This window comes from Cherax quadricarinatus, chromosome 65 (genome assembly GCF_038502225.1).
Source record: "Cherax quadricarinatus isolate ZL_2023a chromosome 65, ASM3850222v1, whole genome shotgun sequence".
Classification (NCBI taxonomy): Eukaryota; Metazoa; Arthropoda; class Malacostraca; order Decapoda; family Parastacidae; genus Cherax; species Cherax quadricarinatus.
In genome coordinates, this window is record NC_091356.1 from 12,254,846 (window position 1) to 12,270,872 (window position 16,027).

Consider the following 16,027-nt stretch of genomic DNA (forward strand, 5'->3'; position numbering starts at 1 on the left):
TCTGCATGGGAATGAGAGACTTTGTGGCATAAACCTCATTTCATATCACGAAATAGCACTTGACTAATGGGAAAGAATTTGTGGACAGATAAGTATATAGTCATGCAATGACTGGAAAAAGCTCTTAGAGCAAGGGTTCTTAACTTGGGGTATCCATGCCACTTGGGGGTATGGCAACCTTGGAGGTATGGCAGCAACCTTGGAGGTATGGCAGCAACCTTGGGGGTATGGCAACCTTCGAGATATGGCAACCTTGGGGAGTATGACAACCTTGAGAGTATGGAAACCAAATAATGGGGGTGTGGGACTCAATCTTTGAACACTTTAAAAAAAATTGTTTTTAGAATAAACTATCAGCTGTCCTGTTGCTAGTTATCCATATGTAAAGTAAAAACCAAGCTACTGACATCCTTCAAAGTTATATTGGTACCTAATAGGACTAATGACAATGTGATGATTTCCACAGTCTGGCAAGGGGGGCTATGGGGACATACTGGGCAATCAATTGGGGGTTTATAATTGTAAAAAGGTTAAGTACCCTTTGCAATGACAAGTTCATTTTAGCAATACAGTGGTACCCTGAGTTTCATACAGCTCCCAACTTGAACAATTGTGTAAGTGTATTATTGTAAGCGTTTTTGTAAGTGTATTTTTGGGGATCTGAAACAGACTAATCTAATTTACATTATTCCTTATAGGAACAAATTCATTCGGCAACGGCACTCAAACGCCCTTCTTGAACGAATTATGGCTGAAACTCGGGGTACCACTGTACTCTAACCCAAGTAAACTTTGCTCTGCATGCTCACTCACTCTCATTCTCACTCCCTCTCTCTTCTTAGTTCATATACCCATCAGTGTTTCACCCTCCAGCTGGGAAACAAATTTTGTTTAAAACCTTTAATATAACAGACTTCTGAAATAACAGACATAATTCACTGGATAAATTTTACATTTAACTCCTTTACTTTCCATGCAATATCACTATAAATTGTGTGTACACGACTGTATTAGATGTACAGAAGAGTACTTTAGTGCTTTTTCTGCTATTTTTTAACATTATTCTGATTTAATGGACATTGGGACAATCCCCCCCATCAGTACATTACAGTGGTACCTCAGGATACGAACACCTCAAAACTTGAACTATTATGTAAGTGAATTTATGTAAATGCTGTTGTAAGTGTATTTTTGGGGGTCTGAAATGGATTAATCTAATTTATATTATTCCTTATGGGAACAAATTCGTTCAGTATCGGCACTCGAACAGCCTTCTGAAACGAATTAAGTTCGTATCCCGAGGTACCATTGTATATCTAGGGTTGACCAATATGTTATCTTAGTAATGTTAGACTGATCAGAACTGCAATAATTACGATTCTGCATTCACAAATTCATACTGATATAACATTTATATTACTGAATCAACTTTTGTATTAAGGTATTAATACTGTATTTGTATAAAATTAATAAGAGCTTAAATAAATGTTATTATTATTTAATGGTTACGAAAAGAGGCTTATTCTTCAAATCTACTATTACATGTGTTGATAGGATGTCCAAGAGTGTAATGAGGATAAACATTGTTTTTAACCCTTAAACGGTCCAAATAGATCGACGTTCAAATTCGTAGTGCTACAAAAGTAGATCTACTTTTTTTTACATATTTTCAAATATAACAAAAAAAAATGTAGATAAAAGTTTTTTTTACACGTTTTCAAATGTAAAACAAAAAAAGAAGATATTAATTTTTTTACATACTTTCAGATGTTGAAAAAACGTATACAGTGGACCCCCGGTTAACGATATTTTTTTACTCCAGAAGTATGTTCAGGTGCCAGTACTGACCGAATTTGTTCCTATTATTATGGTAGTCCATTTCAGACCCCCAAACATACACGTACAAACGCACTTACATAAATACACTTACATAATTGGTCGCATTCGGAGGTAATCGTTATGCGGGGGTCTACTGTATATATGTTTGGACCATTTAAGGGTTAATAAATCAGGCATCTCCCACCAATGCAGGGCGACCCGAAAAAGAAGAGACAAACATTTTTCTATAAGATTATTATAACTATTGTATTCATGTAAGTTAAATTTGTTAGGTTCATTTAGTGCTGCATGGCAGGGGGAAGAGAGAGAGATGGCAAACAAGGAGAGAGAATCATGGTAAGAAAATCAGCAGAGGAGAGAAGGTATGGTTACAGTAGATGAAGTAAATAAGTGTCAATTAAGAAATCAGAAGTGAACCCTTTATTTAACAGACTAATAAGGGGGATAGGGTGTCTGTTAAAGTCAAATTGCAATAATATTTTTCCATGATCGTAACTGTAACAGAGAATTCGGTATTTAACAGACTTAATCTGTTAAATCTGGAGATAAATTTATCCAGAAGACCAAAATAACAGACAATTCTGGATTTAATGTACTGTACTCTGTCCATTGGTTCTGAATGTTGTCTGGCCACAGATTTTGTCTGCTAAATCCAAAATCCTTTAAATCTGGGTGTGTTAAATAGAGGCTTTGTTGTACTGAGTCTAAATTTAAGGTGGGCCCATCGGAGAGGAGAACAGAGAGGAGAACGGGGAGGGTAAACACGTCCAAAAAATTGAAGTAGGCATCTGAGATGAAGTTAATATGCTCTCTGCTGACTGAGATAATCAATCAAGAGATACTGAACTATTAGAATAAGCTCAGAATCCCCACAAAGTGGCACTGGGCATCCTTCTGTGAAATGACCAAATGCAAGCCAGTGTCCAATGTGTGGGCACTGATGCATTGTGTGTCCCAATGAAACTCATTGTAAAGAATAAAAAGGCACAGCACCATGACTGAAGCAATAAACAAACAACCTGTACATAGGAGGCAAACTTGTGATGATGTTTCAGTCCGACTTGAACTATTAACTAATCCAAGTTTCATATGTGCGGGTTATTTTTGTAAACTTACTGTAAATAAGTTATAAGATCAAAGTGGAAACAATAATCAGCTACATAAAGAAGAGATATTTTGATAAAATACTGAAGGATTTTAGAATATTTATAGGCAAAAGATTATCACCAATGGGAACAATAATTGGCCACATAAAGAATAAATATTTTGGTAAAATACTGAAGGATCTTAGAATATTTATAGATGAAAAAGTATTCACCAGAAGATCACACAAAAGTAGTGAGATACTTGTATGAAAGACAAAATGGCAAAAAAAAAAAAAAAATTGGTCACAATATATGCTAAGGCAAAAATTTAAATATAGAATGCAATGATGTTGGCATAGATAAGATTGAAAAAAAGTACAAAGACATACAACAAAATTGCTCTAGGATCAGAATCATAAGCTATGAAGACTGAAAATACTAAAAATACACTAGTGGGTTGATATTAAACAGCAAGATAATCACAAATAAGATCACAAAATGCTAAGAAAATAGATTAGTAAAAGATTCCTTAGCATCAACAACAGGGAAGTATCATTCCATTCATGAATAGCTCTAAACCCATGAGGTCTTACAGCACCATGTTTCATACATGAGAAAACATCTTTACCATTAAAACAAAAATAATGGGTACTGTGCTTGGGCAACTACACTTTCTTGAGAGCAATACATAGACAGGGACCCCAGCTTTTATTTTTTAAATACTGTGCTCTTTGTTTATAGATTATGCTTGAGTGTGTAGTTTTTCAAGCACAATACTGAACACAAAATCTCCACTACTGCATAAAAGTGATGATGCTTGGGACTTACAGAACAATTGCAAGCTGATAGAGAACAGTGCCAAAAGGATACTATATAGTTTATAGTCAAGTAGGGGTAGAACACTATAATGAAATCCAGAAGAGGCACTATGTCCTACACTGCACCATAGAAAATGCAAACTTTAACAATTATATGCCAGACTAAACACTGAAAACAAGACACTGCAAGAATGGCCATTCCTGTAGCTATGAATAAGAACAGTAATACATGTAAACACAAATGAACATACAGAAGAATTCTTGTAGCATTTAGGAATACTTTCATAGCAGTTCGGTTGTCTCCCACCATGGCAGGGTGACCCAAAATAGAATTAACACATTCACTATCATTCATTCAATTGTTTTCTTGCTAAAAGTGTGCTGATATCGCAGTACAGATGGCCCTCCAATCTGCAACACCCCCACTCCTTCAAAATGCAGACATTGTACCTCCCACCTCCAGACCTGTATGAGAAATGCTACTCAGGGCAAAATGAGAGTAATGTATGTGAATACCCTGTCTCTAATATTTCATACTATACCTTCTTGTGTTTCAGAATAAAATAGGAAAAGGAAATACAAGTCCACATCCCTTTATCCGAAACCCTTGGGACCAGTGTTGTTTCGAATTTCAGAATTTTTTGAAGTTCAGAATGATTCTCAACGCCACCATGTGGCGGTGTGACCCAGCACTGAGATGACTGATGCTCCACACTCCACGAAAAGCCTTCGGTTTTCGGAACTTTTCCAATTTCAGAATTTTGAATAAAGAGTTGTGGATCCGTAGTAAAAGTCATTAATGTAGTTAACTATACATCTGTATTTTTTTAAAGGAGTTAACAACAAATGAATGAGCAGTGATGAGGATAATGATAAAGAAGAAAAAGAAAGGACCGAGAAACAAAATATGCAACAGATGAAGTGCAGTTATGGCAAACTCTTAATAAAATGGACCTGGATATAATAGACTTTTAAAACAGTGGACAAAACACTAGGTAAGTTGTACCTTTAACTCCTTTATTTTCAAAGGTTATTGTAATATAACTGTAAACTGTGTGTACAGTACTATATTAGAAATACAGTAGAGTACTTAACTGTTTTTTATTTTTAACATTAAGGTTTGATGAACACTCATTAGTGCATTACATTAAGGAATTACTAAGACAGCCAAATGAGCCAAAGGTCAAATTTATATGAAAGATAAGAGTGAGGTATTTAATAAGAAGAGATGACAGTAAATGTATTAACATGCATGGACATCGATCAACCAGAGCCAATGTTATAATCCTCGAGGGTAGGAAATAACCCCTTCAGAGGTGATACAGTGCCTGAGGTATGGGAGGCAATCGCATTTGATACAAGAGAAGGGCAGCTCAAATTCCTTGGATCAAGAGCCCTTAATCAGCTTCAAGCACCCTGCCCCCTTTCCTCTTGAAGAGGTTAAAGCCCACAGTTTCACTACTCGCAGAAATTATTATGAACAGTATTTGGAGACTCTCAACAAAAATTTCACACTCAAATTTAAAGTTGTACTACAGGATGTACAGTGCAAGTGACTGATGTTCACATATTTGAAAACCAAGTTCATTTTAACTACAACTTTGTGCTTGTTTAAAATATTCATTTATTAATAAACAACTGTATTTCAGTACTGAATCTATTTCTTTATTAGTAAACAAAGATTGCATTTTATTACTCATTATATTATCAACAGTACACAGGATTTCTATCAATTAAATTATGAGTACAGATTATTATTTTCAGTAACACTATGCTGTGGTTCATGGCTATGACAGTGCAATTGGTAATCACACATACTGTATACATTACATTCATGGGAATCACTAAACCCATAGGGATGGGGCCATACAATGCCTAGGCAATGGCAGGTAATAAGGTTTAATCTGAGGAAAAGGAGAGTACCTCCAATTCTCTGGAACAAGTCCTTTACCAGCCTCAAGGCACTCCCATGAAGAACATTCTTGTTAAAATAACACTAGACTTGATCTCGAGAATCCAACCCTGTGTTACTCTCCACAGTGTGTTCTGGAGTGAGTTTATCTGCCTCTCCACACAACTAATTCTTGTATCTGCTCAGAGAACACCTTGTATATATGCTAATTTCATACTGTTTATCATACCTGTTAGCTATTCTGTGCATCCCATGTTTTATAATACACTACCTATATATATATACAAATATATATATATACGTATATATATTATATACATACATACATACATACATATATTGTATATATGTATGTATGTCTCTGAATACATGTTAAGAATAAAAAACCATTTGTATAAAAATTTCTTTATTGTGATTATCCTCTTAAACTTAACAAAATTAACATTTTGATATTCTTTACAAACATTACTATTAACAAATTTTCAATATAGTGCAAAACAAACAAAACTCTCATATAAATAAGCATACACCTGGGCATTATACACTTAGAAAATTTTGCTGATAAATAAGATACATTATAATAATTAGACACCCTTAAAGATATGAATTTTAAGAAAATAAAAAACGACTCTAGGAAACAATGTCACAAATACATGTACTTAGTTTTTTAACATGCCAATGCTTCCCACCATAGTAGGGTGGTCCCCACCCCCTAGGAAAAAAAAAATGCATTCACCATCAGTCATTCAATTGTTGCCTTGCTTTTCATGACACTTGAATTTTCTAATCAAAAAGAAAACATAGTGCAGGCAGGCCCTGCTTATACAGCAGGTTACATTCTGGGCTACTGCTGTAAAGCCAAAATTGCTATAAAGTGAATCATAACCTTTTTTCACTTTCAAATGGATATAAAAGCCTGATATGTTTACACTATCATATATCGAGACGTATAGCTAGGCCTAAAAAATATATACAGTGGACCCCCGGTTTACGATATTATTTCATTCCAGAAGTATGTTCAGGTGCCAGTACTGAACGAATTTGTTCCCATAAGGAATATTGTGAATTAGATTAGTCCATTTCAGACCCCCAAACATACACGTACAAATGCACTTACATAAATACACTTACATAATTGGTCGCATTGGGAGGTGATCGTAAAGCGGGGATCGACTGTATACAGTATACACATTACTTATTATTTATTTTTATTATCACACTGGCCGATTCCCACCAAGGCAGGGTGGCCCGAAAAAGAAAAACTTTCACCATCATTCACTCCATCACTGTCTTGCCAGAAGGGTGCTTCACACTACAGTTTTTAAACTGCAACATTAACACCCCTCCTTCAGAGTGCAGGCACTGTACTTCCCATCTCCAGGACTCAAGTCCGGCCTGCCGGTTTCCCTGAACCCCTTCATAAATGTTACTTTGCTCACACTCCAACAGCACGTCAAGTATTAAAAACCATTTGTCTCCATTCACTCCTATCAAACACGCTCACGCATGCCTGCTGGAAGTCCAAGCCCCTTGCACACAAAACCTCCTTTACCCCCTCCCTCCTACCCCTACCCCCTACCTTAAAATATTTTCATCCTTAGCTTAGAGTGGAAATATGAATACAGTGGACCCCTGGTTAACGATATTTTTTCACTCCAGAAGTATGTTCAGGTGCCAGTACTGACCGAATTTGTTCCCGTAAGGAATATTGTGAAGTAGATTATTCCATTTCAGACCCCCAAACATACACGTACAAACGCACTTACATAAATACACTTACATAATTGGTCACATTCGGAGGTGATTGTTATGCGGGGGTCCACTGTATATGAAGATGAGTATAATTGAAAACTGCTGTACTAGCGAAACACTGTAAAGTGAAGTGCTGTAAAGCATGGGCCCTCCTGTACCTCATGTGTTATCAAGCACCCACTGGGAAAAGGGTGAGGGAGATTTTGAAATACAAAAGAACCGCAATATCTGTGGGTTCGGTTTCCATGGTTTCAGTTATCCACACTTTACCGTAGCCCAAAAATAACCTTTAATTTCGTTTAATAATGATCACAAAGCGCAAAAGTAGTGATGGAAGCAGTTCTTCAAAGCCTCAGAGAAGCCGTGAAGGGCTTCATATCAGTGAATAAGTGATAATTCTCCACTTGTTGTGCATAATTTATCAATTAAACTTTATCATCAGCATGTATGTAAATGAAAAATGACTTATATACCGGGTTTGCTACTATCCATGGTTTCAGGTATCCACAGTATATCTTGAAATGTACAGTACATAGTCTCCCCAATCCCCCGTGGATATGGGGAGACTACTGTACACCCTATCACGGTCATCATGGTCCCTTTTGTTTGCACATACCTTTTCTGCATTATCTGTTTAGAGAGCACAAAAAAACAAAATGGACGAAAATGCTGGACGCCAAGTAACTAGTCGCCAGATAACTGATGACCTATGATACCACGAATCAGTCATTCAGATGTTAAGTTTCCTAATGCTGATTCTCATAAAAGTTTCCAGAGACCATCAAGGTTACAGTATTATATTTTATGTGGATAAGCAATGGAGAAACTTTTAAAAGTATTGTTAGATATCTGGGGAACATCTGAGACTATGAGTGAGTAACTTGAATGAAGTATTATTGTACTGTAGCAGTAGCAGCAGTAATAGTACAGTAAAAACAAAATGCCCCGTCATAATAGTGGCTATAGTTGTACTTAGCAAATCAAAACTGTAATTACACATTGCCACCTTTACAAAGAAATAAACTATCGTATCTTATCTTATCTTATCTGAGAGAGAGAGAGAGATAGAGAGATAGAGATAGAGAGAGAGAGAGAGAGAGAGAGAGAGAGAGAGAGAGAGAGAGAGAGAGAGAGAGAGAGAGAGAGAGAGAGAGAGAGAGAGAGAGATATAGAGAGAGATAGAGATATGGAGATATAGATACATATATTTTTTTTTTTTTTCAAGTCGGCCGTCTCCCACCGAGGCAGGGTGACCCAAAAAAGAAAGAAAATCCCCAAAAAGATAATACTTTCATCATCATTCAACACTTTCACCACACTCACACATTATCACTGCTTTAGCAGAGGTACTCAGAATACAACAGTTTAGAAGCATATACGTATAAAGATACACAACATATCCCTCCAAACTGCCAATTTCCCAAACCCCTCCTTTAAAGTGCAGGCATTGTACTTCCCATTTCCAGGACTCAAGTCCGACTATATGAAAATAACCGGTTTCCATGAATCCCTTCACTAAATATTACCCTGCTCACACTCCAACAGATCGTCAGGTCCCAAATACCATTCGTCTCCATTCACTCCTATTGAACATGCTCACGCATGCCTGCTGGAAGTCCAAGCCCCTCGCCCACAAAACCTCCCTTACCCCTTCCTTCCAACCTTTTCGAGAACTACTCCTACCTCCCCTTCCTTCCCCTACAGATTTAAATGCTCTCCATGTCATTCTACTTTGATCCTTTCTCTCTAAATGACCAAACCACCTCAACAACCCCTCTTCAGACCTCTCACTAATACTTTTATTAACTCCACACCTTCTCCTAATTTCCACAGTCCGAATTTTCTGCATAATATTTACACCGCACACTGCCCTTAGACAGGACATCTCCACTGACTCCAACCGCCTCCTCGCTGCTGCATTCACAACCCAAGCTTCACATCCATATAAGAGTGTTGGTACTACTATACTTTCATATTTCCCTTCTTTGCCTCCATAGATAACATTTTTTGTCTCCACATACACCTCAACGCACCACTCACCTTTTCTCCCTTGTCAATTCTATGATTAATCTCATCCTTCATAAATCCATCCGCCGACACGTCAACTCCCAAGTATCTGAAAACATTCACTTCTTCCATACTCCTCCTCCCCAATCTGACATCCAATTTTTCTCTATCTAAATCATTTGATACCCTCATCACTTTACTCTTCTATGTTCACTTTCAACTTTCTACCTTTACACACACTCCCAAACTTGTCCACTAAACTTCGCAATTTTTCTTTAGAATCTCCCATAAGCATAGTATCATCAGCAAAAAGCAACTGTGTCAATTCCCATTTTGTATTTTATTCCCCATAATTTAATCCCACCCCTCTCCTGAACACCCTAGCATTTACTTCTTTTACAACCCCATCTATAAATATATTAAACAACCATGGTGACATTGCACATCCCTGTCTAAGACCTACTTTTACCGGGAAGTAGTCTCCCTCTCTTCTACACACCCTAACCTGAGCCTCACTATCCTTATAAAAACTCTTTGCAGCATTTAGTAACTTACCACCTACTCGATATACTTGCAACATCTGCCACACTGCTCCCCTATCCACTCTATCATATGCCTTTTCTAAATCCATAAATGCAATAAAAACTTCCCACCCTTTATCTAAATACTGTTCACATATATGCTTCAATGTAAACACTTGATCTATACATCCCCTGCCCACTCTAAAACCTCCTTGCTCATCCGCAATCCTACATTCTGTCTTGCCCCTAATTCTTTCAATTATAACCCTACCGTACACTTTTCCTGGTATACTCAGTAAACTTATTCCTCTATAATTTTTACAATCTCTTTTGTCCCCTTTCCCTTTATATGAAGGGACTATACATGGTCTCCGCCAATCCCTAGGTACCTTCCCCAATTTCGTACATTTTCTTTCTTTCAACGTACCTGCTGTATCCCACCGAGGCTGGGTGGCCCAAAAGAAAAAACTAAAGTTTGTCCTTTTAAATTTAGTAATATATACAGGAGAAGGGGTTACTAGCCCCTTGTTCCCGGCATTTTAGTCGCCTCTTACAACACGCATGGCTTACAAAGAAAGAATTCTGTTCCACTCCCCCATGGAGATAAGAGGAAATAAACAAGAACAAGAATTAGAAAGAAAATAGAAGAAAACCCAGAGGGGTGTGTATATGTATGCTTGTACACGTATGCGTAGTGTGACTTAAGTGTAAGTAGAAGTAGCAAGACGTACCTGTAATCATGCATATTTATGAGACAGACAAAAGACACCAGCAATCCTACCATCATGTAAAACAATTACAGGCTTTCGTTTTACACTCACTTGGCAGGACAGTAGTACTTCTCTGGGCGGTTGCTGTCTACCAACCTACTGCCTACATTTTCGTACATTTCTTCTTCTTCTTTCAACAAACCGGCCGTATCCCACCGAGGCAGGGTGGCCCAAAAAGAAAAACCAAAGTTTCCCTTTTTAAATTTAGTAATTTATAGAGGAGAAGGGGTTACTAGCCCCTTGCTCCCGGCATTTTAGTCGCCTCTTACAACATGCATGGCTTACGGAGGAAGAATTCTGCTCCACTTCCCCATGGAGATAAGAGGAAATAAACAAGAACAAGAACTAGAAAGAAAATAGAAGAAAACTCAGAGGGGTATGTATATATATATGCTTGTACATGTATGTGTAGTGTGCCTTAAGTGTAAGTAGAAGTAGCAAGATGTACCTGAAATCTTGCATGTTTATGAGACAGAAAAAAGACACCAGCAATCCTACCATCGTGTAAAACAATTACAGGTTTCCGTTTTACACTCACTTGGCAGGACGATAGTACCTCCCTGGGCGGTTGCTGTCTACCAACCTACTACCTACATTTTCATACATTTATTAAACAAAAATACCAACCACTCCAACACTATATCTCCAACTGCTTTTAACATTTGTGTCATGATCCCGTCAGTTCCAGCTGCTTTACCCTCTTTCATTCTACGTAATGCCTCATGCACCTCTCCCACACTCACTCACACACTCACACACCCACACCCACAGGGGTGTTAATGTTGCAGTTTAAAAACTGTAGTGTAAAGCACCCTTCTGGCAAGACAGTGATGGAGTGAATGATGGTGAAAGTTTTTCTTTTTCGGGCCAACCTGCCTTGGTGGGAATCGGCCAGTGTGTTAATAAAATATATATACATATATATATATATATATATATATATATATATATATATATATATATATATATATATATATATATATATATATATATATATATATCCTAGGTAGTAGGTTGGTAGACAGCAACCGCCCAGGGAGGTACTACCGTCCTGCCAAGTGAGTGTAAAACGAAAGCCTGTAATTGTTTTACATGATGGTAGGATTGCTGGTGTCCTTTTTTCTGTCTCATGAACATGCAAGATTTCAGGTACGTCTTGCTACTTCTACTTAGGTCACACTACACATACATGTACAAGCGTATATATACATACCCCTCTTGGTTTTCTTCTATTTTCTTTCTAGTTCTTGTTCTTGTTTATTTCCTCTTATCTCCATGGGGAAGTGGAACAGAATTCTTCCTCCGTAAGCCATGCGTGTTGTAAGAGGCGACTAAAATGCCGGGAGCAAGGGGCTAGTAACCCCTTCTCCTGTATATATTACTAAATTTGAAAGGAGAAACTTTCGTTTTTCCTTTTGGGCCACCCTGCCTTGGTGGGATACGGCCGGTGTGTTGAAAGAAATATATATATATATACGTATATATATATACTGTATATACAGTGGACCCCCGATTAACGATATTTTTTCATTCCAGAAGTATGTTCAGGTGCCAGTACTGACCGAATTTGTTCCCATAAGGAATATTGTGAAGTAGATTAGTCCATTTCAGACCCCCAAACATACACGTACAAACGCGCTTACATAAATACACTTACACAATTGGTCGCATTGGGAGGTGATCGTTAAGCGGGGGTTCACTGTATATATATATATATATATATATATATATATATATATATATATATATATATATATATATATATATATATATATATATATATATATATATATATATATATATATATATATATATATATATATATATTTTTTTTTTTTTTTAATTTTTTTTCATTTTTTTTTTTTTTTTTTTTTTTTTTTTTTTTTTTTTTTTCAACAAGTCGGCCGTCTCCCACCGAGGCAGGGTGACCCAAAAAAGAAAGAAAATCCCCAAAAAGAAAATACTTTCATCATCATTCAACACTTTCACCACACTCGCACATTATCACTGTTTTTGCAGAGGTGCTCAGAATACAACAGTCTAGAAGCATACACATATAAAGATACACAACATATCCCTCCAAACTGCCAATATATATATATATATATATATATATATATATATATATATATATATATATATATATATATATATATATATATATATATATATATATATATATATATATATATATATATGTACCTAGGGATTGGCAGAGAGCATGCATAGTTCCTTTGTATAAAGACAAAGGGGACAAAAGAGAGTGCAAAAATTATAGGGGGATAAGTCTGTTGAGTATACCTAGTAAAGTGTATGGTAGAGTTATTAATGAAAGAATTAAGAGTAAGACGGAGAATAGGATAGCAGATGAACAAGGAGGCTTTAGGAAAGGTAGGGGGTGTGTGGACCAGGTGTTTACAGTGAAGCATATAAGTGAACAGTATTTAGATAAGGCTAAAGAGGTCTTTGTGGCATTTATGGATTTGGAAAAGGCGTATGACAGGGTGGATAGGGGGGCAATGTGGCAGATGTTGCAGGTGTATGGTGTAGGAGGTAGGTTACTGAAAGTAGTGAAGAGTTTTTATGAGGATAGTGAGGCTCAAGTTAGAGTATGTAGGAAAGAGGGAAATTATTTCCCAGTAAAAGTAGGCCTTAGACAAGGATGTGTGATGTCACCGTGGTTGTTTAATATATTTATAGATGGGGTTGTAAGAGAAGTAAATGCGAGGGTCTTGGCAAGAGGCTTGGAGTTAAAAGATAAAGAATCACACACAAAGTGGGAGTTGTCACAGCTGCTCTTTGCTGATGACACTGTGCTCTTGGGAGATTCTGAAAAGAAGTTGCAGAGATTGGTGGATGAATTTGGTAGGGTGTGCAAAAGAAGAAAATTAAAAGTGAATACAGGAAAGAGTAAGGTTATGAGGATAACAAAAAGATTAGGTGATGAAAGATTGGATATCAGATTGGAGGGAGAGAGTATGGAGGAGGTGAATGTATTCAGATACAGTGGACTCCCGGTTAACGATATTTTTTCATTCCAGAAGTATGTTCAGGTGCCAGTACTGACCGAATTTGTTCCCATAAGGAATATTGTGAAGTAGATTAGTCCATTTCAGACCCCCAAACATACACGTACAAACGCACTTACATAAATACACTAACATAATTGGTCGCATTGGGAGGTGATCATTAAGTGGGGGTCCACTGTATTTGGGAGTGGACGTGTCAGCGGATGGGTCTATGAAAGATGAGGTGAATCATAGAATTGATGAGGGGAAAAGGGTGAGTGGTGCACTTAGGAGTCTGTGGAGACAAAGAACTTAGTCCTTGGAGGCAAAGAGGGAAATGTATGAGAGTATAGTTTTACCAACGCTCTTATATGGGTGTGAAGCATGGGTGATGAATGTTGCAGCGAGGAGAAGGCTGGAGGCAGTGGAGATGTCATGTCTGAGGGCAATGTGTGGTGTGAATATAATGCAGAGAATTCGTAGTTTGGAAGTTAGGAGGAGGTGCGGGATTACCAAAACTGTTGTCCAGAGGGCTGAGGAAGGGTTGTTGAGGTGGTTTGGACATGTAAAGAGAATGGAGCGAAACAGAGTGACTTCAAGAGTGTATCAGTCTGTAGTGGAAGGAAGGCGGGGTAGGGGTCAGCCTAGGAAAGGTTGGAGGGAGGGGGTAAAGGAGGTTTTGTGTGCGAAGGGCTTGGACTTCCAGCAGGCATGCGTGAGCGTGTTTGATAGGAGTGAATGGAGACAAATTGTTTTTAATACTTGACGTGCTGTTGGAGTGTGAGCAAAGTAACATTTATGAAGGGGTTCAGGGAAACCGGCAGGCCAGACTTGAGTCCTGGAGATGGGAAGTACAGTGCCTGCACTCTGAAGGAGGGGTGTTAATGTTGCAGTTTAAACTGTAGTGTAAAGCACCCTTCTGGCAAGACAGTGATGGAGTGAATGATGGTGAAAGTTTTTCTTTTTCGGGCCACCCTGCCTTGGTGGGAATCGGCCAGTGTGATAATAATAAAAACAATGTAGATATATATAGATATATATAGATATAGATAGATATAGATATAGATATATATATCTTATATATATATATATATATATATATATATATATACCTATTTTTTTTTTTTTTCAACAAGTTGGTCGTCTCCCACCGAGGCAGGGTGACCCAAAAAAGAAAGAAAATCCCCAAAAAGAAAATACTTTCATCATCATTCAACACTTTCACCACACTCACACATTATCACTGCTTTTGCAGAGGTGCTCAGAATACAACAGTTTAGAAGCATATACGTATAAAGATACACAACATACCCCTCCAAACTGCCAATATCCCAAACCCCTCCTTTAAAGTGCAGGCATTGTACTTCCCATTTCCAGGATTCAAGTCCGACTATATGAAAATAACAGGTTTCCATGAATCCCTTCACTAAATATTACCCTGCTCACACTCCAACAGATCGTCAGGTCCCAAGTATCATTCGTCTCCATTCACTCCTATCTAACACGCTCATGCACGCTTGCTGGAAGTCCAAGCCCCTCGCCCACAAAACCTCCTTTACCCCCTCTTTCCAACCCTTTCGAGGACGACCCCTACCCCTCTTTCCTTCCCCTATAGATTTATATGCTTTTAATGTCATTCTACTTTGATCCATTCTCTCTAAATGACCAAACCACCTCAACAACCCCTCTTCTGCCCTCTGACTAATGCTTTTATTAACTCCACACCTTCTCCTAATTTCCACACTCTGAATTTTCTGCATAATATTTACACCACACATTGCCCTTAGACAGGACATCTCCACTGCCTCCAACCGTCTCCTCGCTGCTGCATTTACCACCCAAGCTTCACATCCATATAAGAGTGTTGGTACTACTATACTTTCATACATTCCCTTCTTTGCCTCCATAGATAACGTTTTTTGACTCCACATATACCTCAACGCACCACTCACCTTTTTTCCCTCATCAATTCTATGATTAACCTCATCCTTCATAAATCCATCCGCCGACACGTCAACTCCCAAGTATCTGAAAACATTCACTTCTTCCATACTCCTCCTCCCCAATTTGATATCCAATTTTTCTTTATCTAAATCATTTGATACCCTCATCACCTTACTCTTTTCTATGTTCACTTTCAACTTTCTACCTTTACACACATTCTCAAACTCATCCACTAACCTTTGCAATTTTTCTTTAGAATCTCCCATAAGCACAGTATCATCAGCGAAAAGTAACTGTGTCAATTCCCATTTTGAATTTGATTCCCCATAATTTAATCCCACCCCTCTCCCGAACACCCTAGCATTTACTTC

The 16,027-nt window shown here is 37.6% G+C and overlaps 1 protein-coding gene across 1 annotated transcript in view; it reads left to right on the top strand.

Moving 5' to 3' along the window:
- Nucleotides 1–6,224, top strand: part of LOC128700530 (E3 ubiquitin-protein ligase MARCHF8) — a 158,701-nt gene extending 152,477 nt beyond the window's left edge. The window contains exon 7 of the mRNA XM_070098948.1: nucleotides 4,300–6,224. Within this exon, the coding sequence (XP_069955049.1) occupies nucleotides 4,300–4,304 (5 nt within the window). The 3' untranslated portion in view covers nucleotides 4,305–6,224. The remainder of the gene's footprint in view (nucleotides 1–4,299) is intronic.
- Nucleotides 6,225–16,027: the final 9,803 nt, after the last annotated feature.